Source organism: Notechis scutatus, chromosome 2 (assembly GCF_049901735.1).
Source record: "Notechis scutatus isolate UNSWTSFEM ecotype Mainland chromosome 2, rNotScu1.2, whole genome shotgun sequence".
NCBI classification, from domain to species: Eukaryota; Metazoa; Chordata; class Lepidosauria; order Squamata; family Elapidae; genus Notechis; species Notechis scutatus.
In genome coordinates, this window is record NC_142010.1 from 239,089,104 (window position 1) to 239,116,126 (window position 27,023).

Here is a 27,023-nt window from a genome sequence, read left to right on the forward strand (position 1 = left end):
GAAATGCAACATGAATCATTTTTATTTTCTAAAAATTCATAACTAGAACTATATAGGGTGATAAGATACTCTAGTATATAAAGACGATGCTCGCTTTGCATCATTAGTAGATGTATACACATTGCTTTTTTTTAAAAAAAAGATGTTAGTAGAGTTCCTGGAACATGATAATTACCCCATGTACTGCATTTAGATTTTTTCCTTCTTTGAGTCGAAGAAGCATATACTTTGAAAGAAACTGAAATTCAAACTAAATCTCTTTTCTCTTATTTGTCCTGCTTTCTACAGTCCTGATACCATGCACTATTGTACATTCCTACACCACACTGATAGGGCAAGTCACTTGTATGCAAACAAATAGCAAACCTCCCTTTTATCATTGAAGTTGTTACTTAGCAGAGTAATAAAATGTCTGCAAGAAAACAACCCAGCTCAGAGAGCACCAATGAGCCCACATACCCTATACAATTTGGCCTCCACCAAATTTTTCAAAGAGCAACAAAAATTATATGGGAGGAAGTTGATAAAATCTGCTGCTGCCTCCTCTACCAGAAGTGCTATGGGCTATTTAAAAAACCAAACAAAAACCTCCAATATGCATAATGCTTCCATTGTAACTTTTATCAGAGGGAAATGAAGATTGAAACCAGAATCAATTAATTTTCTTGTAAATACTCTTTTTAATTATTCCAGATAATGTAATTTTTACACAATAATTTCATAATAAATGCAATCTTAATAAACATTGCAGAAATTTATGATTGTGTCCAAAATAGCTGGTAACATGAAATAATTAGAAATTATTTCTAGGAAGTTATCAATAGTAATGAACAGTTTAAAAAACCTGTTCTTTTTAATATAACATCTAACATCAAATTTATGCAGAATATTAAACATAAAATCACATTAATGATTTGTAATTGACAGATCAATTAAAATTTAGTAATTATAGATAAAATATAGTTACAATCAATAAAATGCAGATATTAAAATCAGAACAAAATGTAAAGGTTGAAAAAATATTAGCTGTATTTCAACCTCCCAGCCTAACATCAGTTAAACTTGTATTTACAAGTCATCTGGTGTTGCCTTCTATACACATGAAAAGAAAAAGTGTGATGGATGTATTACAGTGCTGAATGTTCAAATAAGATAACCTGTGCTTGGTTTTCAAGGGCTGTTGATTTAGAAAGATCAACAGGATCCAATTCAGAACTTCCCAGTGGGTTCTGAGGTACAGTAACATTGTAACTACCAGCCTGATAAAAGCCATAGTATTCTATTGCATTGTCAGAGTTCTTTTGCACATTGTGCTTCTGTTTCAATTTAATGATTTTGTAGAACAAAAAGAAGATCATAGCACAGGCCAAAATGAAAAAGCTTAATAAAATGTCAAAAGCCTGCTTTAGTTTCTCTACCTGCTGTGAACAAATTAGTGGTGTTTTAAATGATACAGAAACAGCTTCCGGAGATAGTACTTTATTTTCTTTCATGGTCAAATTAGCAGGTATCGTCTGCGTTGCTATTTGTTCTTGTTTTGACTTCCTACTAGAATTTTCTTCATTGAGATTTTGATAAGCAGATGTATAAGATGCTTTTACCAGTGATGTAACTGCATTTGCATTAAACTTCAACTGTTCTTTAACTGTATTCCTTGTGAGATACATATTCTGTGCCATTAATGAAGTAGTAAAGCTCTGCTGGATTCCTGCAGATTTACTGTTCTTGAAAATGTCAAGGTTTGTACTATTGAAACAATTTTTGAACAAATGCAAGCTAGCATAATTTATATATCTTCCATGCAGACTGGAGGGACTTTGACAAAGGAGTTTCACAGAGAAAGAAGCAGCAGCTAGCCAATTCATCAATCTGTGTAATTTGCAGCTACAATTCCAAGGATTGTAATTTGCCTGTAAGTGAGTTAAAGAAACCAAAGGCTTGAGCACTATAGGCTGCAAAAATGTAAGATTATTGAAAGACAGATCAAGTATTTTCAAAGACAATCCTATGGCTTCAAAAGTATTACCTGAAATATCAATTATTTTGTTTCTGTCAAGATACAAAAACTGTAAATGACCCAACAATGAGAAAGTATGGGAATTGATATTTACTAAATTATTATCGCTCAAAACTAGCTTTTTAAGATTGAGTAGCCCTGAAAATCCATTTGCGTTAACAGTGTTTATTTTTGCACTTTTTAAAAATAAATATTCAAGCTTGCTAAGTCCTTTAAATGCAAAAGGAGGAATTGACCCAACAGGGTTTTGTGACAATGAAAGTTTTTGAAGTTTCCTCAGTACTAGAAACGCTGTGGATGGCACACATGTTAAATTATTTCCTTCAAGGTGCAAGCCTGTAAGATTATCAAGGTGCTGGAATGCTCTGTCTGATATTTGTGAAATCTTATTGTTTGCTAGGTTCAGAATTCGAAGATTAATCATGCCGAAGAAAATGCGGCTACCAAGGATCCTGAGGTGATTATTTTGCAGCATTAGATAATGAACAGAAGTGAGGTTACCAAATAATCCTTCAGAAACAAAGTCAATTTCATTATTCTGAAGATATAAAGAATGAAGATTTGAAAGTCCTTCAAATGTTCCAGGATATAAATATTTTATATGATTATTATTCAGCTGTAGATACCATAATTTTTTCAATTCAGCAAATATATTTGGATATACATATACAATGCCAGAATTGTCCAAGTGTAGCACAACAAGCTGCTGGAGGCCTATCAGTGCATTAGGATTTATGTGGGATATATTGTTGCCACTTAAGTACAGAAATAAAGTATTCTGTGAAAAATTGTTTGGAATAAAAGAAAGACTTGAATTACGACAGTCAACTTGTCTGCGTATACACTGCTGGCAAACTGATGGACAACAAAATATATCCTTTTGGATCATCATCAGCAGAAGACAATTAAAAATATGCCGAAGTGACTCAAAGTGATGAAGTTGATACATATTCCAGGCTTTGACTCTCCAAGTCACATTTGACTGCGCTATCAGGAAAAAAGTTTAAAAAATGCTTATTCAAAATTCTCATAGCTCATTATTTTTATCAGTATTACTTGTACAATTATTTAGAAGTGCTTTATAGGTAGTCCTCAATTTACGACTACAATTGAGCCCCAAATGTTTGTTCTCAAGTGAGCCATTTGTTAAATGAATTTTGCCCCATTATATGACCTTTCTTGCCACATTTGTTATGTGAATCACTGCAGTTATTCAGTTAGTAACCTAGTTGTTAAGAGAATCTAGCTTCCCCATTGACTTTGCTTGTCGGAAGGTCACAAAATGACCCTGGGACACTGCAGTCACTTTTTTCAGTGTCATTTTAATTTGAACAGTCACTAAACAAACTGTTGTAAGTCAAGGACTACCTTTATTATATTTTATTCCATCATTTATAGTTAAAATTAAATTTACATTTACCATATTTGAAGATTGCTAATGATAAAATTAAATGCTTGCATTATTTAAACAGAATATAAAAGTTCTGATACAAAATTGTCAGGTAAGTTATATTTTTATGAATTATATTTTTCAACCTTTAATGATTCATCCTTCATAACTGCATATAGTTATAGTAACATTTCTACTATTCTAAGTTTAAAATATATTAAAATTCTCACCAAGAATATGAAGCTCATTTTGTCAGTTAAATGTTTTCCTTCTGTTGAAATTTCTCACTTTGCCTACCAGTTCTGCAACTGTTCCTACAGGAAATACTACTCTTCCCATTGGCTCCTCTACAATGACTGGCTGAAATCAAGTTACCATGGATACAGGAAACTGAGAGACAGGAAGTCATTTTATCTGCAGTTATGAAATGCTGATGGAAAAAAAATCACTAACTTGTTTTAAAACTAAACTTGATATATTTTTCTTCTCCAACTACTGAATATGTTGAAGCAAATCTATAATATAAGAGCAATTAAATATGTAAGGTGTTTGTAAATAGTGAAAGCAATTGCTTATAAGCAGTATTCACTGTATTCAAAGTTAGAACCCCCCTCCCAAATCAAACTACTATTAAAACAAATGTTAGGTCCATGCAGAATGCCAGAATGTACATAGAAGTAATGGTCATAGGTAGTAAAAGTGGTAGTTATAAAAGAATCAATTGCTAATCAGTGGCCATGTATCTAATGCCCTTGGCTTTGCTTCACTGCCAAAAGATTTTTTTTCTGATGCTTGTGTTTTTGCTTTTTTCTTCCCTTGAACCAGGCACCACACCTTCTATTTAGCCAATATGACAGCATTATAAACCACAGAGGCTTTCCACTTTTCCTTATACTTCGCTGGCTACATTTGTTTTTTCACAGCAAGGGAGAATGAAATAAAAATAAATGTGTCCACTTTATGGGGGCACAGCAAAGCACTCCCCAAGGCATCCAAAAAATAATTACATTGCTTCAGAAGGAGGGAGAATTTTCCAAGAAAAGCATACCAACATAAGTATAAAGGAAAACTATCAAAGCCTCTAATGTGTTTCTTCTGGAGCAACAGAACCAAATAACTTCAGAATTAATTGCTTAGAGCTCCACAATATTAGTGATACTGATATCAGACTGGTGCTGTTTTTAAATATGAAGTAGCTCTAACAAATGTTGCTGAATAGATAAGACATCTGATTTCTCAGTTCTTTTTGAAGAGGAAGTGTTGTGCTACAATAAGAAGAAAAGGTCTTCTAATTGGCCTGATCCAGTCAATTGTCACTCGAAGTATTATTTCAAATATAAAGAGTCCCATCTTCTGAAAGGAGATGCTTGCAAGGCCCTTGCTTAAGAAATCACCTTTGGTTGGACAATTTTAACAAATGCCCGATGCCAATAATTCATTTTCATTGAAACTGAACATAATGGTGGCCTTTCCAAGTGCTTTTGATGCTTTTCCATCTGGATATAGAACAAAAAATGGCTGTGGCTGTTCTGACAGATGCTTATAACCCGGAGAAAGACAAGGGAAATAAAATCTTCCTGATATTCTTGGATGTATGGGTATAGTTGACCATGTTTTTTTAATCAGAAGATTTGATTAATAGGTGCCACTAAAATCTTTCCACTCCACTTTTCCACCATTATTAAAGGTATTGAGACACATCTATTAAACCTCCTATGATTTTCCCTAAGGAGTCTAGCAAGGCTTTTCTCTATGTTATTTTGTATCTATATGAAGGTTCATTCACAGATTAGGAACATGTTACCAATATATTGAGCAGAATCCTTTCCTGTAATTTGGAGTTGGGTAAATTCAGGATTTCTGAATGGTCCAAGCAGTAAATAATTGGAAACGGTACTAGATGTGGAAGAACAATCTAAAACTAAATACGGACAATATTACTCATTCCAGGAAAAGGATTTTAAGATTCAGGAACTATGTTCTGGTTAGGGATGTACTTAGACAATAGAGACACACAGAAAAATGACCAATTAGGCATTAAATCACAGATCAAATCTAACCAGAAGAGCAATCCAAATTAAAGCATAGAGACAGCTGTCTAGACTTCATTTAAATGCATGCCATCATGGGGATTGTGAAACACTCTTAAAATTAGGAAGTTTTTTTTCCTAGCATTTAGTCAGACCTTACCTTCTATGGTTAAATTAATTATTCCATCAATTCTGGAATAAGAGAGATCATACCTTTACTTTATTCTCTTGAAATCTTTGCTGATATTTGAAAAGTGCTATTGTAATTCCTCTCAGCTGACTTTTTTTAAAAGGCTAAATATAACTAGATCATTCATTCTCTTTTCACTGATAATTTTCTAATCTGCTGATCATTCTTGTTGCGGATTCATCCTTGAACAATCTCTGAGGTTGTTCCAATTTTTCTGAATTCTTCTTGTAGCGTGGCCTCCAAAACTGGATATAGAATTGAAATGGGGCGTGACCAAAATAGAGTACAAAGAAGTACTTCCTGTGATTTGTAAATTATTATGTTGATGCAATCCAAAACTTCATTTGCCTTTCTGGCAGTCATATTACACTGATGGCTCATATTCAGTTTGCAATCAACTGCTATTCTGAGATTTTTTTCCTCAACTGTCATTACCAACCAGATATCCCTACCCCCACCTTCTATACCCATACATTTCATTTTTGTTTCCTAAGTAAGCGACTTCTCAATTAAATTTTATTTTGTTACTTTCAGTGCAGTTCTGCATCGTACCAAGATAGTTTTGAATGTTCTTTCCTTCTTCCAGGATATTAGTTATCTCACTATAGGGAGTCATGATGACAACCTTGGAGAAAGTGCAGCAACAATAGACAGAGAAGCATGGATTAAGCTCAGGGAAATGAGATAATATTTAACACATAATACTAACTCTTTTAAATGTTTCTTGTTTTTTTTTATGAAGCTTTAATTATTTTTACTGTATCTTACTAAGTCACCCAGAGCTGTTATTGATTAAGTCTGAAGCACAAACGTTTTCTAAATTAAAAAATAAAATAAAATTAGACTTTTATTACACTTTTTTTGATTACCAGTTTGATTGTCTGTATCTATTGCCATTGTTTATATAGATCCAGTAAATTAAATTGTGGGTTTAGTTGACCAAATCTTATAACTACTATTCAATCTATAGAGTCTGAGGATATGAAGAGAATCTTTAAATAGCTTTCCATATGCCACTATTCTGCCTGCCACCGCTGGAATGCAGCTGTCTTCTACAGTTGAGTCTAAGGTTTGTTCTGAAGGCCTTCTCAGAAAAAAAAATTAAATCTATTTTATTTATTTTTTATTTAGAATAATCTTTTTTTACTGGGTTTGCCTCTTCCTCAGTAGCTGTTTAAACCCTCCAACATTCTGATCTGGAAGGATGGGAAAATATCTTGAGCGAAAATACACTGCTCAAAAAAATAAAGGGAACACAAAAATAAGACATCCTAGATCTGAATGAATGAAATATTCTTATTAAATACTTTGTTCATTACATAGTTGAATGTGCTGACAACAAAATCACACAAAAATTATCAATGGAAATCAAATTTAGCAACTCATGGAGGTCTGGATTTGGAGTTACACTCAAAATTAAAGTGGAAAAAACCACTACAGGCTGATCCAACTTTGATGTAATGTCCTTAAAACAAGCCAAAATGAGGCTCAGTAGTGTGTGTGGCCTCCACGTTCTTGTATGACCTCCCTACAATGCCTCGGCATGCTCCTGATGAGGTGGCGGATGATCTCCTGAGGGATCTCCTCCCACACCTGGACTAAAGCATCCCCCAACTCCTGGACAGTCTGTGGTGCAATGTGGCATTGGTGGATGGAGCAAGACATGATGTCCCAGATGTGCTCAATTGGATTCAGGTCTGGGGAATGGGCAGGCCAGTCCATAGCATCAATGCCTTCGTCTTGCAGGAACTGCTGACACACTCCAGCCACATGAGGTCTAGCATTGTCGTGCATTAGGAGGAACCCAGGGCCAACCGCACCAGCATATGGTCTCACAAGGGGTCTGAGGATCTCATCTCGGTACCTAATGGCAGTCAGCCTACCTCTGGCGAGCACATGGAAGGCTGTGCGTCCCCCTAAAGAAATGCCATCCCACACCATTACTGACCCACTGCCAAACCAGTCATGCTGGAGGATGTTGCAGGCAGCAGAACGTTCTCCACGGCGTCTCCAGACCCTGTCACGTCTGTCACATGTGCTCAGTGTGAACCTGCTTTCATCTGTGAAGAGCACAGGGCACCAGTGGTGAATTTGCCAATCTTGGTGTTCTCTGGCAAGTGCCAAACGTCCTGCACAGTGTTGGGCTGTAAGCACAACCCCCACCTGTGGATATCGGGTCCTCATACCACCCTCATAGAGTCTGTTTCTGACCGTTTGAGGAACCACATGCACATTTGTGGCCCGCTGGAGGTCATTCTGCAGGGCTCTGGCAGTGCTCCTCTTGTCCCTCCTTGCACAAAGGCGGAGGTACTGGTCCTGATGCTGGGTTGTTGCCCTCCTACAGCCTCCTCCACGTCTCCTGATGTACTGGCCTGTCTCCTGGTAGCGCCTCCATGCTCTGGACACTCTGCTGACAGACACAGCAAACCTTCTTGCCACAGCTCACATTGATGTGCCATCCTGGATGAGCCGCACTACCTGAGCCACTTGTGTGGGTTGTAGACTCCGTCTCATGCTACCACTAGAGTGAAAGCACCGCCAGCATTCAAAAGTGACCAAACTAACAGCCAGAAAGCAGAGGAACTGAGAAGTGGTCTGTGGTCACCACCTGCAGAACCACTCCTTTATTGGGGATGTCTTGCTACCTGCCTCTGCTTTCCACCTGTTGTCTATTCCATTTGCACAACAGCATGTGACATTGATTGTCAATCAGTGTTGCTACCTAAGTGGACAGTTTGATTTCACAGAAGTGTGACTGACATTGTGTTGTTTAAGTATTCTTTTATTTTTTTGAGCAGTGTATATTTCCTTTATTTCCACCAGAATGTGCTGGACTCACTTCCTCTCTGCTGCGGTTTCTTTGCCTTTGAGGGAGAGGAAAGCAGGACGATTTTGCTCCCAGCGTCTGTTCAGCTTACAAAGGCTTTTCAAACTGAGAGTGAAATGTTTTGGGGGCCATGATTTCGCGCGACTTCAGGGACCCGTTTGCTTTTGCAAAGAATGGGTACCTGAAGTCATGCAAGATTCCCTGCCCCCAGAACATTTCACTCTCAGTGTGAAAAGCATTTGCAAACCAATCAGACGCTGGGAGCAAAACTGTGTTGCTTCCAGAGTCCAATTAGTTTGCAAATGTTTTTCACACTGGGAGTGAAATGTTCTGGTGGGCTGTGATATCGTATGACTTCAGCCAGTCATCCGCTTTTGCAGAGAATGGCTGCCTGAAGTCACACAAGATCACGCCCCCCCCCAAACATTATACTCTTAGCGTGAAAAGCATTTGCAAGCCAACTGGATGCTGGGAATGAAATCATCCTGCTCACCTCTCCCTCAAAGACAAAACAAAACAAAACAAAAAAACAGTAGCAGAAAGGAGACAGATCTTTGCAAGGTGAGTTCAGCACAGCAGGATGGGAGGGTGGGAAGCATGAGATATCTCAGTGGTCGAGGAGGCCTTGGCTAGCCTATTCCATCACAAGACCCCCATGACCTTCTCCACCCTGAGTTATCTTTTGCATTTAATGACCCACACATTCGATTAGCAAATGCCATGGGCGAAAACAGGGAGTGATCACATTCAAGTTACATGATGTACTCCTACAATCCTCGAGTTATGAATGTAATGGGCAGGCTCCATTACATTCATAACTCAAAGATTACTTGTACTACAATAATCAAAATGTTAAGAAGTTATTTTTCTTAAGCTCAACAGAAGCATCCATAATCTCAGTGGAGTTTCAGTAGTTTTCAGTTTGTTTTGAATTAATTTGTTTAACTGTTTATTCCTATGGCCAAAAACAAAACAAAACATATCACTATCAGTCAGGAGCCAGAATCCAAAGCACTGTGCAAATAACTTTATATAGGAACCTAAAAGGATGTATATTTAAGCTTATAGGAGAACAAATTTATGAGGATTTGAATCAAGGAAAATTCAAAAATGAAAGTTGCACTTTAACAAGGCTGACTGCTCACTGTAGCCAATAAATCTAAAGTGCTGCTTACCTATTGTCTGTTGGCAGTAGTGAAAGCAGAGCCAAAGCTGAAAGCTTTCTTCTCTCTGGCTGTGTTATATTATCCATGCGATCAATCCACATTTCAATTATGTGACCAAGGAGATGGTCTGGCTAGAGAAAAATAAAGTAAAAATCTCATGCAAAAGCAAGATAAACAGCCTAGCTATTTGCAATAAAATGAACAAATATAATTTTATATTCTAAAGTTTTTGTTATTCTGCCAACAGAATAATCAACTAATTTGTATTCTAAAATACAAAACAATAATTTTGAATACTATAAATAAAACATGCATATGGCTGGGGACTATGTATGGCATATGTGAAAATAAACTATATAAGAGATCTAAATTTAAAATAAAAATTAATGTGTCAACATATATTTAATGAAGTATATATTTTTGAAGCTACATATTACCATAATCCCTTCTAAAATCATTTTTAAAATCTCTTAAAAGCAAAGCCTGATATCTGATGCTATTTCTTTAATCATAATTGCTAAACAGGATTTATCTTCTAAATTATTCTTGCAGAATAAAGTGAATTTCCTTGGATAGAAGCATTAAATAAATTAACTAATTTGTTATTATTTAATGACTAAACATTTCACAGAAAATGACTGTTTTGAGATACTTTTTTAATATATTCAATTAATTTAAGCACACTGTAGTTGTTCAATAATAAACAGCTTGCCTAATAATTGTGTACACAGTGTATTTATAAGAAAAAAAACATCCTTCCAGTAGAAAAGGAAATAAAAGGAAAAGCAGAGGTACAAAATATCAATATCTAAGTGACAAAACAGTTCTGACAAATTGCAAACATCAATCTACCAGTACATATAATCTTGATTGAGTATAAAAAGGGTGTTTGATTCATTACCACATAGTTGGATCATTAAATATTTGGAAACAGTAAAATCATTTCACTGTTTATACAGTAGAAAAAAATAATGAACCAGCGAAAGATAGAATTAGTCTTGGGTAAACAGAGATTGATTTTTTAAAGAAAAGTGTGTTGGATGATTTTGCAAAAGACAGTCAAGAACAAGCACTGATGCAATTAGAAGTTGGAACTTACTAAATGTAAAGGAAAAACAAAGTAAATATAAAAAATAATGTAATAAAAACACAAAAAGAATGCTGGCAAGAAAAACATTACACTGTCAATTTCTACCAAAGACTGAGGGGAAAATGAATAAAGATAAAATGGTTTATTTACAACATTAAAAATAGCTTACAACATTAAAAACATTGGATCGATTTTGGCTACCAAGGAGCAAGTTATTTCAACTAATGCAATCAAAATGATTTGATGATTGAAAAAATCATCAAATGATTCAAAGTTCAGATTGGTGCAAAGAAGTAGAAGAAACAGTAGATCAGTTCATGCAAGATCACAAAAATTGATTATAAATGACATAATACAGTTGCTAAAATGATTTACTAGAAGATCTGTAAAAATTATCATGAGCTAATAATGAAAAATTAATGAAAGATTTTTGAAATGAGACATTGAAGTTGTTCATTAAGAAATCAGCTGGGGCAAATAGTCTTCCATCTGGATCAAAGCCAGAATGGGATGGAGGGAATCAGGGGACAGGTAGAACTCCAACTATTGTGATTGTAATTTTTTTTAAATGTTCTGATTTAGTTCGCCACTAACTTCCTCTGGTCCTAAATAAATAATGAGCCAAGAAGTCATGCTATCCAAGATCTATATACCTTGCTTTTTTATTAGATTAAATGAAAAGCCACTGAATAATGTCAAAGTAAAAAAATCCTCTAAAAAGGTATACACACACATACAAACACACATAAAAATATTTAAAAATTATTATAGTTGTAATATCTAATATAAATTAAACTTTAAAAAGAATAAAAAGTGCAAAAGTGCAAAGGAAAAAAAGAGAAGGTAATGTATCATATTTATGACTAAGGCAACAAACATTTAAAAAGTGACCAAAAGAAGAAGAAAATGAATCAGTGAAGATAATAAATTGCTCAAAACTCCTCTAACTTCAATTAACAAGGTAAATATTAGCTCAAATGCATTATACTGAAGAAGAAAAAAGACTTCCAGTGCCAAGAAAAAAATTGCTCTGACAGGAGTAATTTAAAAGTTGGTCAATGTACGTCTTTCATACACAAAAGGCATAAAACACAAACCACTTACTTCTTGGTTAAACTCACAAGCCATCTGGTTTAGGAGCAATGAGAAAAAACTTTTATTTTGCAACAAGACTCTACCAATGACTCCCAGGTAAGTTGACATCTCAACTGGGTATCTCTGAAATATAAACAGTTCATTTGAGCTTTCCTGTCAGTGAGGAAGTATGAACATGATAAAAGCATGCTAGACTGATTAAATAAGGGCATTCCACATATCCTACTGCATTATCAATTTTGCAGCACTGTATATTTACTATACATGGGCATTAGTAAGGTACAACCATATGAGAAAACCTCAAATAAGTACTTATGAGAATATCAAGTAGAAATGAATTTTATTATTTCTCTGGCTCCCATCCTTTCCAAGAATTTACAATGACAATTCTATGAATGCCTGCTCAAAATAAATACCAATGAGTTCAATAAGTGAGCAAAGGAGCCAAAGATTTTACAATTCTTTAAAAACAAGGTTTTTTTTTATTATATTATAGTTATCTGTGAGTTGGAGGGATTTGCTTTAAAACGTGCTATTAATTAGAAACAAGTAGCTCATTGTTGTTATTTTCAATGGCAACACTCTTCAGAGCAAAAATTTTATGGAACAGTACTGTGAAATGATACAAGTGGATGAAAAAGTGTTAAATATTGTTATTGTAATACTTCCCATTATCAAATACCAGCTATTTGAAGTGAGAAAACTTTTTAAAAGATCTAGAAATGGCAATACACTAGTTCTATAAATTTGCACTACATATTTAACTCTGATTTTAAAAGTAATAAAAAAGTATTGTTATAATACCAGTATATAGAGACAATCTATAAACCACCATAAATACTGAAACTGACTTTGTCATAGTAATAGAAAAGAAAAAAATGAAGTTAGCAGTAATTAACACTGAATATAAATTTATACAGGAAGTATTTGAAAATTTTGAGTAGTTCCTCATTTTTTAATTTTTAACTAAGAAACACATTATGGCTAAGAGGCCCTTACCTCCCCCTGTATAATTCCACGAACCACAGATGGCAAAAGAGGTTGAAACATTTCAGGGCCCAGCACTGGATTCACTTTGAAAACATTTTCTACAACCTAAAAGATATTAATCAAATTAATTATTCAAATAGTCTCTTGTTTCAATCAACAGAGAAGAAAATGCTCAGTACACTATAAATATACCGTATTTGCCGGCGTATAAGACGACTGGGCGTATAAGACGACCCCCAACATTTCCACTCAAAATATAGAGTTTGTTATATACTCGCCGTATAAGACTACCCCCTCTTCCACACACCTTCCACTTTTGCACTTTTTTTTTTTTTTTTGACGCACTTTTCTGCTTTGGACAATTTTGAAATGAGCTAATCCAATTTTGAACCAAGAATATGCCAATAGCTATGGAGTTTAGAAATGAGTTTTAAAAATATTTTTCATTGCTTACCATTAAGCGTAAAATATGTTGTAAATAAAATGAGAACACAGGAAACGTTCTCTTCTCAATACAGCTGATCTCTCTCTCTCTCTCTCTCTCTCTCACACACACACACACACACACACACACACACACACACACACACACACCCCAAAAACCCGGACACTGAAAAGGCTGCCAAGGAACAGTATATTCAATGCCTTCTCTTTAATCAAGAAACAAGGAATTCCTTAGAATCTTTTTTTTTCCCCAAGTGGCCCTCTTTAAAAAATATATGGAGGTAACACTTTCATTCAAAAAGTCTTCCAGTATCTGGAGTCGCTCAGACATATTGAAGTGAGGCAGGAGAGTAAGTGAAATTTGAAATGATCCAGCTACAGTTTTCTTCCCCTCCCGCCCGAAGGCCATTATCTCCACATCAAAACGAACGAGGGGAGGCAAAGAAGCCAAACACGCTAAAAGGATCTCTTTATTTTCCTACACAAGGTCACACCTACTTTTCCGCATTCAAAGGACAACCTCTCCTCACCACCACACACACACACACACACACACCAATACCCGCAAACAATGTTCTGGGCATTAATCACCATTGCTACATTAACCTGGTAAATTTATACCCTGCCTCCCCCAGTGTTGCTTTGACGGCAGGATTTCACACAGCGGGCGCGCTCGCTCTACATGGCATAAAACAATACTGATACGCTTGAGTTAAGTTTGACTTCTGGTGACTAGAAAAACATAACCATGCTGTATTCTTGGCAACACTATTGGAGTAATTTGCCATTATTTTCCTTGATCATTCTTTTCATTTCCTTGTCTAGCCTACAAATTTGGTATTCTCTAATGTTCTGAATTATGCTTTTGTTCATTTGAACATATTGATATTTTTTCAACAACTATGTTGAGCTTTGTCTCCTGTTCCCATTGACCAAGCTGAATGCTATTACGTTAGAACCAAAAAAAATCTTTCTTAAAGTGGAGAGAGACATTATAGCGATACTTATTTTAGATCCTTAAACCACAAGATGGATGGATTGAATGTCATTGGTGTTATATATACTTTATGATCACTTCATGGGAAGCAATCCTCTCCCACAATAAATATAAAGATAAAAAAAGCAGACTGCTGAAATGATGTCAGTGAGGTTATAACAAGTGGTGTGTGGCAGTGTTCAAACAAAACATTAAGTTCAGGTAACTGAATGTTAAATGAAACATTCAGCTACCTGAACTTAATGTTTTGTTTGAATAATGCCACATGCCACTTTTTATAACATCACTGACATCATTTCAGCAGTCTCTATCCTTCAATTTTCAAAAGTGATAGCAAAGAAAAGATCTCCTTTTTAATAAAGAAAGATTCAAAAAAGATGTTTGACACAAATTCCTGAAACCTGCTTGCTAATATTCCCACGAATAATCCAACATTCCACTTATATGTATCTCTATAATTCAGGATAAAACTTAAGAACTTAAGAATCTAAACAAAACTATATTGTATATGCCAAACAATAATAGTATGTTCTGTATTATTTTTATTTTCCTGAAAAAGTTGAAAAAAATTACAACTTGGTAACAACAAAAACAGAACAGCTTCAGCAATAGTGAACAGCATGCAGCTATACTTGTTTCTAAAATGTCATCAATGCCCTTATGTAATTTATGAAGAGAAGTTTTTAAATGATAGTTAATCTAAAAATCTTCTAGATTTTTGTTTTCTTATTCAAAATGCTAACTTCCTGAAAAACAGGCTTGTCTACAAGTTTTGCTTTTATATACTCTCTTCATCTCTTTACCTTCAACTTTTGTGTCTTAAGCTCTTTCTATTCCTCAATTGCACATTTGTTTCTCTGGAATTTTCTTCAAAAGTTCCACTTCACAATAAATCTTTTCCTACTACCTTGATTTTGAAACTAAATTGTTTCAGTACGCAAATCATTTCAAACTATCGTATATTATTTTGAAGGACAAGATACAAATGGTAAAGTGCCTTTTAAATACTTTATTTACATATTTATTTAATAAATTTGATGGGGAGTGAAGAAAGTGTAATATTCATTAGAAGTGTTCATTTATTTTCAGTTTCACAGTCCAACAACACTTAGGAGACTGTGAGTTCTAGTTCTGCTTTAGGCATGAAAGCCAGGTGGATGATTTTGAGTCAGTCATTTTCAGCCCAACCAATTTAGCAGATTTGTTGTTGGGTGGAAAATAGGACAAAGATTATGTATGTTTGCCACCTTGAGTTATTTATGAAAATAACTCAGGCGGGATATAAATAAATGAACAAACAAAAATAATTTAGTAATAATAACTTGACTAAGAAGTAGAGTTAATTGAGCAAGGAGCATCAACACATGTACCATTTTACAAAATCTGCAATGTTTGTTTAATAACAGATTATGAAATGTAAGCAATAACAAGTTTATAACTGCATTTAATTTAAAAAAATTCTACACATTAGAGCATCCCAACAATAAATTAGGTCAATTATTTACCTTCAGAACTTGAACTTGTCCTTCAGTAGTTACATCTTTTAAGATCTCACAAAATGATCTGCAGAGATCTGATGAATAGATCTAGAATAAAAATTAATGTATAATTCTTTTGCCAATTTGCTTTTATAAAATATTGGTTTTTTTTTTGTTTGTAATGGAAAAAACCCCCCCCCCCCCCCCCCCCCCCCCCCCCCCCCCCTTTTTAAAAAAATAAAAAACACCCATAAAAAAAAAAAAAACACACAACAACACCCCCCCAAAAACACCCCACACTTTCCCCCCCCCCCCCCCCCCCCCCCCCCCCCCCCCCCCCCCCCCCCCCCCCCCCCCCCCCCCCCCCCCCTTATCATGACATACTAATTGTCAAAGATGTGCATTTATTAACTCAATAATTATAATTTTAATGTCATTTTATAGTAGCCGAAGCTGTTTTGTCTTCTAGCTTTAATATCCAACACAATCCTATAATGTTTACTTTCATTAGCTGTAAAACAATTTTTTTAAAACTGTTGTTCCTCCAACATTTCTTTGCTTATAACAGGTGGATACAATAAAATTAGGCTTATGCATTGTTGCATATGAACTGAATGAAGGACAATTCATCATCTCTTCAGTTGCATCCCTCTGTGCCAACTGGTTATTGCTAGAACACAATGAGTTCCAGAAACAACTTTTCCAAAAAGACAAAAGGCCCAGGGAAGAAGGACATAAAATTCATAGTCAACTGAATTCTAATTTGTCTTATCTATTCTAATAAAGCTAACAGGACAGGCAATGAGGCATATAGAAGCAACAGTAAGAAGTTCTATTATAATTATTAAAATGACTTTAATTCAGCTTTTGCATTGGAGGAAGGTGAGTACATGTGACTGTCATTATCACTTACAGTAATTTGCATATAAAAATGAAGTAGGTTAAAAGCCTTATACACTGCTCAAAAAAATAAAGGGAACACTTAAACAACACAATGTAACTCTAAGTCAATCACACTTCTGTGAAATCAAACTGTCCACTTAGGGAGCAACACTGATTGACAATCAATGTCACATGCTGTTGTGCAAATGGAATAGACAACAGGTGGAAAGCAGAGGCAGGTAGCAAGACATCCCCAGTAAAGGAGTGGTTCTGAAGGTGGTGACCACAGACCACTTCTCAGTTCCTATGCTTTCTGGCTGTTAGTTTGGTCACTTTTGAATGCTGGCGGTGCTTTCACTCTAGTGGTAGCATGAGACGGAGTCTACAACCCACACAAGTGGCTTAGGTAGTGCAGCTCATCCAGGATGGCATATCAATGCGAGCTGTGGCAAGGTTTGCTGTGTCTGTCAGCGGAGTGTCCAGAGCATGGAGGCGCTACCAGGAGACAGGCCAGTACATCAGGAGACGTGGAGGAGGCTGTAGGAGGGCAACAACCCAGCATCAGGACCGCTACCTCCGCCTTTGTGCAAGGAGGGACAAGAGGAGCACTGCCAGAGCCCTGCAGAATGACCTCCAGCGGGCCACAAATGTGCATGTGGTTGCTCAAATGGTCAGAAACAGACTCCATGAGGGTGGTATGAGGGCCCGACATCCACAGGTGGGGGTTGTGCTTACAGCCCAACACTGTGCAGGACGTTTGGCACTTGCCAGAGAACACCAAGATTGGCAAATTCACCACTGGCGCCCTGTGCTCTTCACAGATGAAAGCAGGTTCACACTGAGCACATGTGACAGACGTAACAGGGTCTGGAGACGCCGTGGAGAACGTTCTGCTGCCTGCAACATCCTCCAGCATGACTGGTTTGGCAGTGGGTCAGTAATGGTGTGGGATGGCATTTCTTTAGCGGGCCGCACAGCCTTCCATGTGCTCGTCAGAGGTAGGCTGACTGCCATTAGGTACCGAGATGAGATCCTCAGACCCCTTGTGAGACCATATGCTGGTGTGGTTGGCCCTGGGTTCCTCCTAATGCACGACAATGCTAGACCTCATGTGGCTGGAGTGTGTCAGCAGTTCCTGAAAGATGAAGGCATTGATGCTATGGACTGGCCTGCCCGTTCCCTAGACCTGAATCCAATTGAGCACATCTGGGACATCATGTCTTGCTCCATCCACCAATGCCACGTTGCACCACAGACTGTCCAGGAGTTGGGGGATGCTTTAGTCCAGGTGTGGGAGGAGATCCCACAGGAGACCATCCGCCACCTCATCAGGAGCATGCCCAGGCGTTGTAGGGAGGTCATACAAGCGCGTGGAGGCCACACACACTACTGAGCCTCATTTTGACTTGTTTTAAGGATATTACATCAAAGTTGGATCAGCCTGTAGTGGTTTTTTCCACTTTAATTTTGAGTATAACTCCAAATCCAGACCTCCATGAGTTGCTAAATTTGATTTCCATTGATAATTTTTGTGTGATTTTGTTGTCAGCACATTCAACTATGTAATGAACAAAGTATTTAATAAGAATATTTCATTCATTCAGATCTAGGATGTCTTATTTTTGTGTTCCCTTTATTTTTTTGAGCAGTGTATTTTACTTGTAATCTTGCTAAATGAAGCTAGTTTATGAACCTGGAAGTCGTTCAATCATAAAACTAGTAGTCATTATGAACTGCTATACTTTGAAAAGCCAATGATGCCAAAACATTTATCTGACTCTTAGACACAGTGTACTATATAATAAAAGGAAGAAACACATCCAAATACTAAGGATGCTGCAACTGAAGGCACAGTGACCTTAATAATAAAAATTCCATTTTCAAGTTAACTATAGTAATAATACAAAAAAGAATATTGACTGTGATAATTAGTGCCCAGAAATTTAACTTATATAATTGATAAAACTGTACATGTTCCCCTTTTCTACTGACTTTGTTTTTAAAATCACATATGTATCTCAAATCTGTATTCAAAATGCATCTAAAGATAGTCTTTTTAAGACTTGTAAGTAGCTATGGGGAGGTCTGTCATAATTTTAATAGTTGCTAAGAAACCAGTCATAAGTCGAGGACTACTTGTATTTTGAATACAGAACTGTTAAGGGAAGCAGATGCAATAAAACAATTTTGATTACATTTAATTTGCTCTACAACATATAGGACTGGCTAAAGACCAGCTAAATAAGCCATTTAGTCATGCAAAGTACAGCTGTAAAAAAGAAGTTGTTGCTGTAATTAACCACCAAAGGGTAGAATTTGGGGAAGATAGGAGTTGGCTATCATAAGGGATAAAGTGACATCTATTCTCTATCGTATTTTTACAATAAAATATTGGCCAGTGTTATTTTTCATCTTGTCCCCATAAAGCACACAATAAAAAAGCAGAGCTAATTAATTATTACAATACTTCATGAACTAATTATTCATAGTAAGGACAAAAAAATTAACTCAAAAAAAGTCAAGCTTCACGAAATACATAATATTAAATTTGATTTGATACATACCTGAAGAAATTCAGATGAAGATAAAAAAAGATAAGCATTGATGATCTTAAAGCAAGTTCGGAGGTTTTCTGAACTTAATTCTAGAAAATGAGCATCAGATGATTTTAGCATTTTTACTGCAGTTTAATACTACTTAATTAAACACAATTTAGGTAATATTCTGTAAAATAGGTAGTCTTTAACTTACAACCACAATTGAGCTCAAAATTTCTGTTGCTAAATGAGACACTTGTTGTATGAGTTTTGCCCCACTTTTACAACCTTTCTTGTCACAGTTAAGTGAATCACTGCAATTATTAAAATAACATGGTTATTAAGTGAATCTGGCTTCTCATTTGTTTTTACTTGTCAGAAAGTCAAAAAAGTTGATTGCATGACCTGGGAGACTGCAACCAACATAAATATGGTTCAGTTGTCAAGCATCTGAATTTTGATCATGTGACCATGGGATTACTTCAATGGCTATAAGTGTGAAATATGGTCATATGTCACTTTTTTCAGTGCTTTTCCATTCAGTGTAACTTTGAACAGTCACTCAATGAACTATTTTAAGTCAAGGATTGCCTGTATGACCATTATATTCTTATAAATTATTCTAAAATCATCTACGCATGCACAATTTATGCTATTACTCAGAAAACAGTGGTTTTAATTACTAATTAGTGATTATTGGAAAGGCTATTACAGTGCCATTAGAACAACAGTGGAACCTTTATGTATGCATGTATAATTCAAACATTTAGAAGATAAATTGCTTACTAAATAAAAAAGACATCTTAAAAAAGTCAAAGATATACATTCTGAAAAAAATCTCCAAAATATTTTTATTTAATATTTTTATGATATGAAGAGATCACAGCTCAATAATGCTTATAAAAAGTTATCACTTTTAAGATAACTTATAAGTTATCCACCTGGTAAATGTAAATACAAAAACAATAAATATACCCGTTATCTTTCCCCTTGATGCTATCTATGTATTGTAGTTAATATAGTATTTATTGTACAATTAGAACCTTGCAATAATAGAGGCAATGGAACATGCAAGATACATGTTAAACAGAATTCTTTAAATGTTTTAGGATTGATTTACCTCTCAGATATTGCAATATCTTATTTCAGTCTTTAGCCATTATATCAGTCTTTTTCATTTAGATGAAAAAAATAAAAAATACTATTTTGTACAGAAAAAAATATTATACCATTTTTGAATCAGGATAGATTAAATTCAAATACTGATAGCTTACCAAGAAGAGCTGACATGTTCTGGAATATTCGTAACAACTCTGGAGTTAGGCAAGGACTATTCTCTAATGTTACTAACCTAGAGAGACAAACAAAATAACATTAAATAATAGAATGTTTCCTAGAAACTAAAGTACAGTTGTACTCATAAATGTACATACCCTGGCAGAATTTATGATTTCTTGGCCATTTTTCAGAGAATATGAACGATAACACAAAAACTTTTCTTTCAACTCATGGTCAGTGGTTGGCTGAAGCCATTTATTATCAATCAACTGTGTTTACTCTTTTTAAATCATGACAACAGAAACTACATAAATAACCCTGATCAAAAGTTTACACACCTCAGTTCTTAATATGGTGTATTGCCCCCTTTAACATCAATGACAGCTTGAAGTCTTTTGTGGATGTGTGGATGAGGCTTTTTATCTTCTCAGATGGTAAAGCTGCTCATTCTTCCTGGCAAAAAGCCTCTAGTTACTGTAAATTCTTAGGCTGTCTTACGTGAACTGCACATTTGAGATCTCCCCAGAGTGGCTCAGAGACTGAGATGGCCACTCCAGAACCTTCACTTTATTCTGCTGTAGCCAATGACAGGTCGACTTGGCCTTGTGTTGAGGATTATTGTCATGTTGGAATGTCCAGGTATGTCCCATGCGCAGTTTCCAGGCTGATGAATGCAAATTTTCCTCCAATATCTTTTGATAACATACTGCATTCATCTTGTCATCAGTTCTGATCAAATTTCCTGTGCCTTTGTAGCTCACACATCCCCAAAACATCAGCAATCCACCTCTGTGTTTCACAGTAGGAATGATGTACTTTGACAGCTCTCCAAATGTAGCATTTATGGATGTGGCCAAAAAGCCCAATTTTGGTCTCATCACTCCAAATGATTGTCCCAGAAGGTTTGAGGCTTGTCTCTGTGCTGTTTGGCATATTGTAAGAGGAATACTTTGTGGCATTTGCATAGTAATGGCTTTCTTCTGGCAACTCGACCATGCAGCCCATTTTTCTTCCAGTGTCTCCTTATTCTGCATCTTGAAACAGCCACACTCCATGTTTTCAGAGAGTCCTGTATTTCACCTGAAGTTATTTGTGGGTTTTTCTTTGCATCCCGAACAATTTTCCTGGCAGTTGTGGCTGAAATTTTAGTTGGTCTACCTGACCGTGGTTTGGTTTCAACAGAATGCCTCATTTTCCACTTTTTGATTAGTGTTTGAACACTGCTGATTGGCATTCTCAATTCCTTGGATATCTTTTTATATCCCTTTCCTGTTTTATACAATTCAACTACCTTTTCCTGCAGGTGCTTTGACAATTCTTTTGCTTTCTCCATGACTCAGAAGCCAGAAACGTCAGTGCAGCACTGGATAAAGATGCAAGGGTTTGTCAGGAGTCCAGGAACTCATTGACCTTTTATACACACACACTAATTACAAGCAAACAGATTACAGGTGAGGATGGTTACATTTAATAGCCTTTCAAACCCCTTTGGGCCAACCTGTGTACATGTTATCAGGCCAAAATCACCAGGGTATGTAAACTTTTGATCAGGGTCATTTGGGTAGTTACTGTTGTCATTATGATTAAAAACAGTAAACATAGTTGACTGATAATAAATGGCTTCAGCCAACAGCTAACCATGAGTGAAAAAAAAGTTTTTGTGTTATCATTCATGTTCTCTGAAAAATGGCCAAGAAATCATAAATTCTGCCAGGGTATGTAAACTTATGAGCAAAACTGTATATTATTAAAAATGAAGAGTTTTCTTGTCACAGTATTTTGAACAGTGTTTAAGTTTATATACATCCTTACTTATGCAGTAAGGATGTGAATAGATAAAAAGCAGTGACAGATACTTTTTACTAATTTGGTAACATATTACTTTGCAGGACTGCAGAAATTGCTGTTGTAAGATATGTGATAATGTTTTAAGACTGCATTGCTTAGTTATACAAATTCTGGGACCAGTTGTAAAACAAAATATATAGATAGTAGCAATATAGAGAGAAATTAATATTAGAATGAGATGCAGAAACTATAGAAGGTAAAGATATTTCTATAGTTTCTGCCTCTCTTTCTAATATTAGTTTCTTCTCTTCATTGTTATCATATACATTTTAAGAAAACTATGAGACCTTTTACCTGTATATCAATTTACAAAATTCCCATTCAAAGAGGGTTTTACCACAGAGTTTCTGCTGCCTCCTTGTGCCTTCTTTTATTAATCTGACTGTACATAACAGAGAGTTCCTTTTGTACTTAAAACCATGACAGGTTAGCTACAAGCTCTTTCTGCCCAAAGGCTACTCAAATGTAGTCTAAGCTGTGGTTTCTAAATTAATCCATCACCCTGGATTTTTCTTTATCCATTTCTTTATGCTATAGCTGGGCTGCTCACTGAGCAGTGATACATCGTTTCTGTCTCCTTTGATTTCCTGCTGAGCTTCCCTTACGGCCATATCCCTCTCACTTGGTTTTGCTCTTGTCCTCAGTTGCTGAACTTCCTGTTTATTTCTTTTCATGAAAAAGCCAGGAAGGAAAGAGCTAGGCAGACTTTTTACTGGCAAACAGGTTGTACTGGAACAATGAACATCATACCAGCCAAATCTTAATATAAAATAATCTGATTTTTTTTCTGGTAATAACACAAAAGGAAGATAGACCTGTACATGTTATTATGTGAAAAACAGTAAATTGTTTTAAATATATTAAAATTAGTAAAAACAGTATTAAGTTCTTGATTCCCTCCAGTGATCCTAACTGGTGACTGTATCAAATTATTTATAAATTTTAAGACTACTACTGGTTACTAACTACTTCAAATATTTTCCCCTTAAAACTATAATCTAGCTCAGGGGTCCCTGACCCAAGTGGCAGGCAAGTGTGTGAAACTCCATTTGTGCAAATGTGGCTTTGTGCACTTGCCCATCGCCTGCACAGAACCATCCCCTCCACATCACTTCTGTTGGTCCACAGAACCAGAAAAGTTGGCGACTGCTGCTCTAGGTATCCAAGTTCTCCTTGTTATGTGACATTTAGGGGAACCATTTTTGCTAGATTTGCCGTGTTTCTCCAACAATACGGCCTCCACCAATAGGAAGCCCCACCATGTTTTATTGGCATAAAATCAAATTAAGCCCCTCCCCAAATTAAGCCCCATATTAAACATGCGAAATGGGGGAGAGCGGGGGGCTTGTCGTTAGTAAGTACTTTTGTTGCATGCCCGGATATGGTGCTGCCTTCGTTGGTGGGGCACTTCATATCGGGAGACCTTCCACCGTTGCTTCTCCCTTCTCCCTTGCTGCCCCTTCTCCCTTTGCCGCGGCGTTTGGCGCAGCACGTGCGGCCAGTCAGGGCTCCTCCCTACAACCGGAGCCCTGAGGAGACACTGGCTCAGGCGCCCGTCTTCCCTTTGCTTTCGAAGGTAAGCGAATTATTTTACAAAGCCTCCCCTGCCCGAGAGGGCAGCCCAACCACGACGTGGGAGGCTAATTTCGGGCCTCTTCCGTTCCTCCCCGACCTCCCTACGCTGCGCGCCTCTGACGCGCCGCTCCCTTCAGCCCAGCGAGCTCTTCCACCTCAAAGAAAGGCCAGGCGGGCGGCTGCAGGATCCAGCAGCAGCGGGTCTGAGCCGCTCACAGAGGAAACAGCCACCACCCGTAGCCCGACGTGGGGAGACGAGCGAGGAGCGCCCGCCAGCCCGGGCGAGATTTGGGAACGAGGCAGGAGGAGGCACGCACACCTGCTGCTCACTTTCCCAGCTTTGCCCAGCCCTTACGGCTCTGGCGCGGCCCTGGCAGGATGAGCGGAGGGTCCGGGCGGCGGGAGGCGCGCTGCCCGCCAGGGCCGCGCCAGAGCCGTAAGGGCTGGGCAAAGCTGGGAAAGTGAGCGCGGGTGTGTGCGTGCCTCCTCCTGCCCCTCGTTCCCAAATCTCGCCCGGGCTGGCGGGCGCTAAGCTCGCTCGTTCTCCCGCCGGGCTACGGGTGGTGGCTGTTTCCCGCTGTGAGCGGCTCAGACCCGCTGCTGCTGCTCCTGCAGCCGCCCGCCTGGCCTTTCTTTGAGGTGGAAGAGCTCGCTGGGCTGAAGGGAGCGGGCGCAGAGGCGCGCAGCGTAGGGAGGTCGGGAGGAACGGAAGAGGCCCCGGGAGATTAGCCTCCCAAGTGGCTGGGCTGCCCTCTCGGGCAGGGGAGGCTTTGTAAAATAATTCGCTTTACCTTCGAAAGCAAAGGGAAGACGGGAGCGCCTGAAGCCAAGTGTCTCCTCAGGGCTCCGGTTGCAGGAGGAGCCCTGACTGGCCGCATGTGGCTGCGCCAAACGCCGCGGCAGCAAGGGAGAAGGGAAAGCAACGGTGGCCCGAACCCGAAGGTCTCCCGAATATCCAAGCTGTCGCCGCCCGCCCACCCACCCGAGGATGCAAGGGGGAGAATTAGTCACCCTCCGAAAAGACGCCCTAGCCGTTTTTTCGGGGTCAAAAAAATAAGGCCCGGCCTTATTATGTGAGAAACACGGTAGTCAAACACTTATTCTGGGTATATGCTGTTAATTTGCTGCGTATACCCCAAAATTCTGATATAGGCCATTAAGTATCACTATTCTACCAATTAGCTTATATCTTAATAGATTATGATATTTTTATTTACTTGTTTTGGAAAGATTCCTGATAGAAAAAACAGACTTCAAATTTTGTTTATAGTAGCAGTGATGGTATCAATATAAATATCTATGTTTACAATTTCACAGTAAATTATAATCATTTCCCAAAATGAGATGATGAATTTAGCTTTATATATTCAATTCATTATTTAATTGATGAAAAAATAAAATAGCGAGTTTTAAATTTTATGGCAATTGTAAAAAAAAATTATTTACTGATATTTTGTATTGAATCTACTACATCTTTTTTCATTTTCTTCTTTTTCTTTTGTGTAATGTATTACATTCTTTAAATGTTTTGAAAAGGAAGAGAGACTTACCATAATTCTAATCCATCTTCTAGGAGATATACATGAGGAGGCTGGCTAACATCAGTACTTAACTGAATAATTGGGAGCAGAAAAGTGTAAAGATTCTTGCTTTCTGCTCCTAAACCCTGCAGAAAATAATAATCAAAAGAAACAACAAATCCCTATGGTCAGATTATGCATGTAATTGTTCCTGTTTCATTTGCAACGATGTGAAGTGATTGACTTCTTAAACTATATTGTTCTTCTTATGTTTTCGTGTCTGGTAGTGGGCTGTGGCCTGGGGTTTGGAGACCCCTGTGTTAGTGAGTTTGAAGAACATAGGTATGTGGTGTTTCCCAAATATCTGTTTTAAGGTATTTATTTATAAAGATAAAGATTGGACACCAAAAGATAAGAAGAGCAATGTAGTGCATGCAGTTCAGTGCAGTGAGGAGTGTTCAGAGCTCTACATTGGAGAAACCAAGCAGAAAAACTTTATAGAAGAGGATGACCCGCAGCACTACAAGACCAGAATCAGAATATACCTTCATTTTAAAGAAAAAGGACACTCTTAGGAGGACAATAATGTTCACAGTTTGGATAGATAGATGCTTTGAAAGAGGAACAAAGTATCCCCTTATGCCAAATAAATAATGATAAATAATGAAATAATAAATATCAAGTTTTTGGAAAACATTGCTAATTGGCTGTTTCTAATAGAATATAAGTTCCATTAAAATGCATCCAATTAAATTATTTTATCAAATGAATTAATTATTATTATTAAGGGATATTAGATGCAGCATCAGTACCTTTTAACTTTAGATAGCAGAATATATCTTCTACTAGTCAAGAACTTGAATTACTATGTAGGTCAGGTTTCATTCTAAGCATAATCTACATTTTTCCATAATAGAGATCAACTCTTCTATTTCAGAATAACAAGGCAACCTCCTCTATCAACATTATATGAAATATGCATTGAGATAAATGTAGAAAAGCTAAACAATGGAGGATTCATGAAAGAATTCAAACCTGCTCTCATTTTGCAGGATGAACCTTGTTGAGATTCAGAAGAGTTGAAACACAAGGTGATACAAGGCAAATGTGAAGTGAAATTAAAAGAAAAAAAAAGTTTAGAATAAGAAAAAAGGTGAAATAGTTCTGCAGAACCCTCCAAAATGTGTATATAGAGAGGGAAGTAAGACTAGCGAGGATGTAAGAGGTGAAGTTAAAACAAATTCTCTTAATTACAGACAACATTTCAAGAGAAATGAAAGGGAATCTTTCCACTATTTCTTTTCTTTTCTTCAAAACAAAGGGTTCAGCCATGATTTGGCTAATAATGATTCTAAACCTATTGTGTGTTTTTTTTTGTTTCCTTTTAAAACAATCTGTATAGTCTTGAGGAATTCCTGAGTTTTCCTCTTGAACAAGGGTGCACAATCTGCATGTGATCCCTGAGATTCTTTTCTCTGGCTTTTATAGCCTTCTATAATGAATGCCAAAATTCACAGCAATTTTCCTAGCATTTTGGTGTGAGAAACTCATATAAACTATAGTGCAGTTCCCAGGATAAGGGTTATCACAATTAAAAACCATTAAACACCAATCACTGCCCATATATGAATGAAACCTTACCTATTTAATGACCTTCTGACCCTATCCC

General features: G+C 36.9%; 2 protein-coding genes across 4 annotated transcripts in view; both read right to left on the reverse strand.

Annotated features, from left to right (window-relative positions):
• IPO11 (importin 11) overlaps positions 1 to 27,023 on the reverse strand; it is a 63,465-nt gene that overhangs the window by 6,754 nt on the left and 29,688 nt on the right. For all 3 annotated transcript variants that reach the window (XM_087958372.1, XM_087958371.1, XM_087958370.1), the window contains 7 exons: positions 25,385 to 25,500; positions 20,408 to 20,484; positions 19,161 to 19,240; positions 15,742 to 15,822; positions 12,805 to 12,900; positions 11,815 to 11,928; positions 9,630 to 9,751 (listed from right to left, as the gene is read on the reverse strand). In XM_087958372.1, the coding sequence (XP_087814498.1) occupies positions 9,630 to 9,751; positions 11,815 to 11,928; positions 12,805 to 12,900; positions 15,742 to 15,822; positions 19,161 to 19,240; positions 20,408 to 20,484; positions 25,385 to 25,500 (686 nt within the window). The remainder of the gene's footprint in view (positions 1 to 9,629; positions 9,752 to 11,814; positions 11,929 to 12,804; positions 12,901 to 15,741; positions 15,823 to 19,160; positions 19,241 to 20,407; positions 20,485 to 25,384; positions 25,501 to 27,023) is intronic.
• Positions 660 to 3,714, reverse strand: LRRC70 (leucine rich repeat containing 70). The gene is made up of 2 exons (XM_026670532.2): positions 3,638 to 3,714; positions 660 to 3,004 (listed from the first exon to the last, which is right to left on the reverse strand). The coding sequence occupies exon 2, from the start codon at positions 2,964 to 2,966 to the stop codon at positions 1,128 to 1,130; it is 1,839 nt and encodes a 612-aa protein (XP_026526317.2). The 5' UTR covers positions 2,967 to 3,004; positions 3,638 to 3,714; the 3' UTR covers positions 660 to 1,127.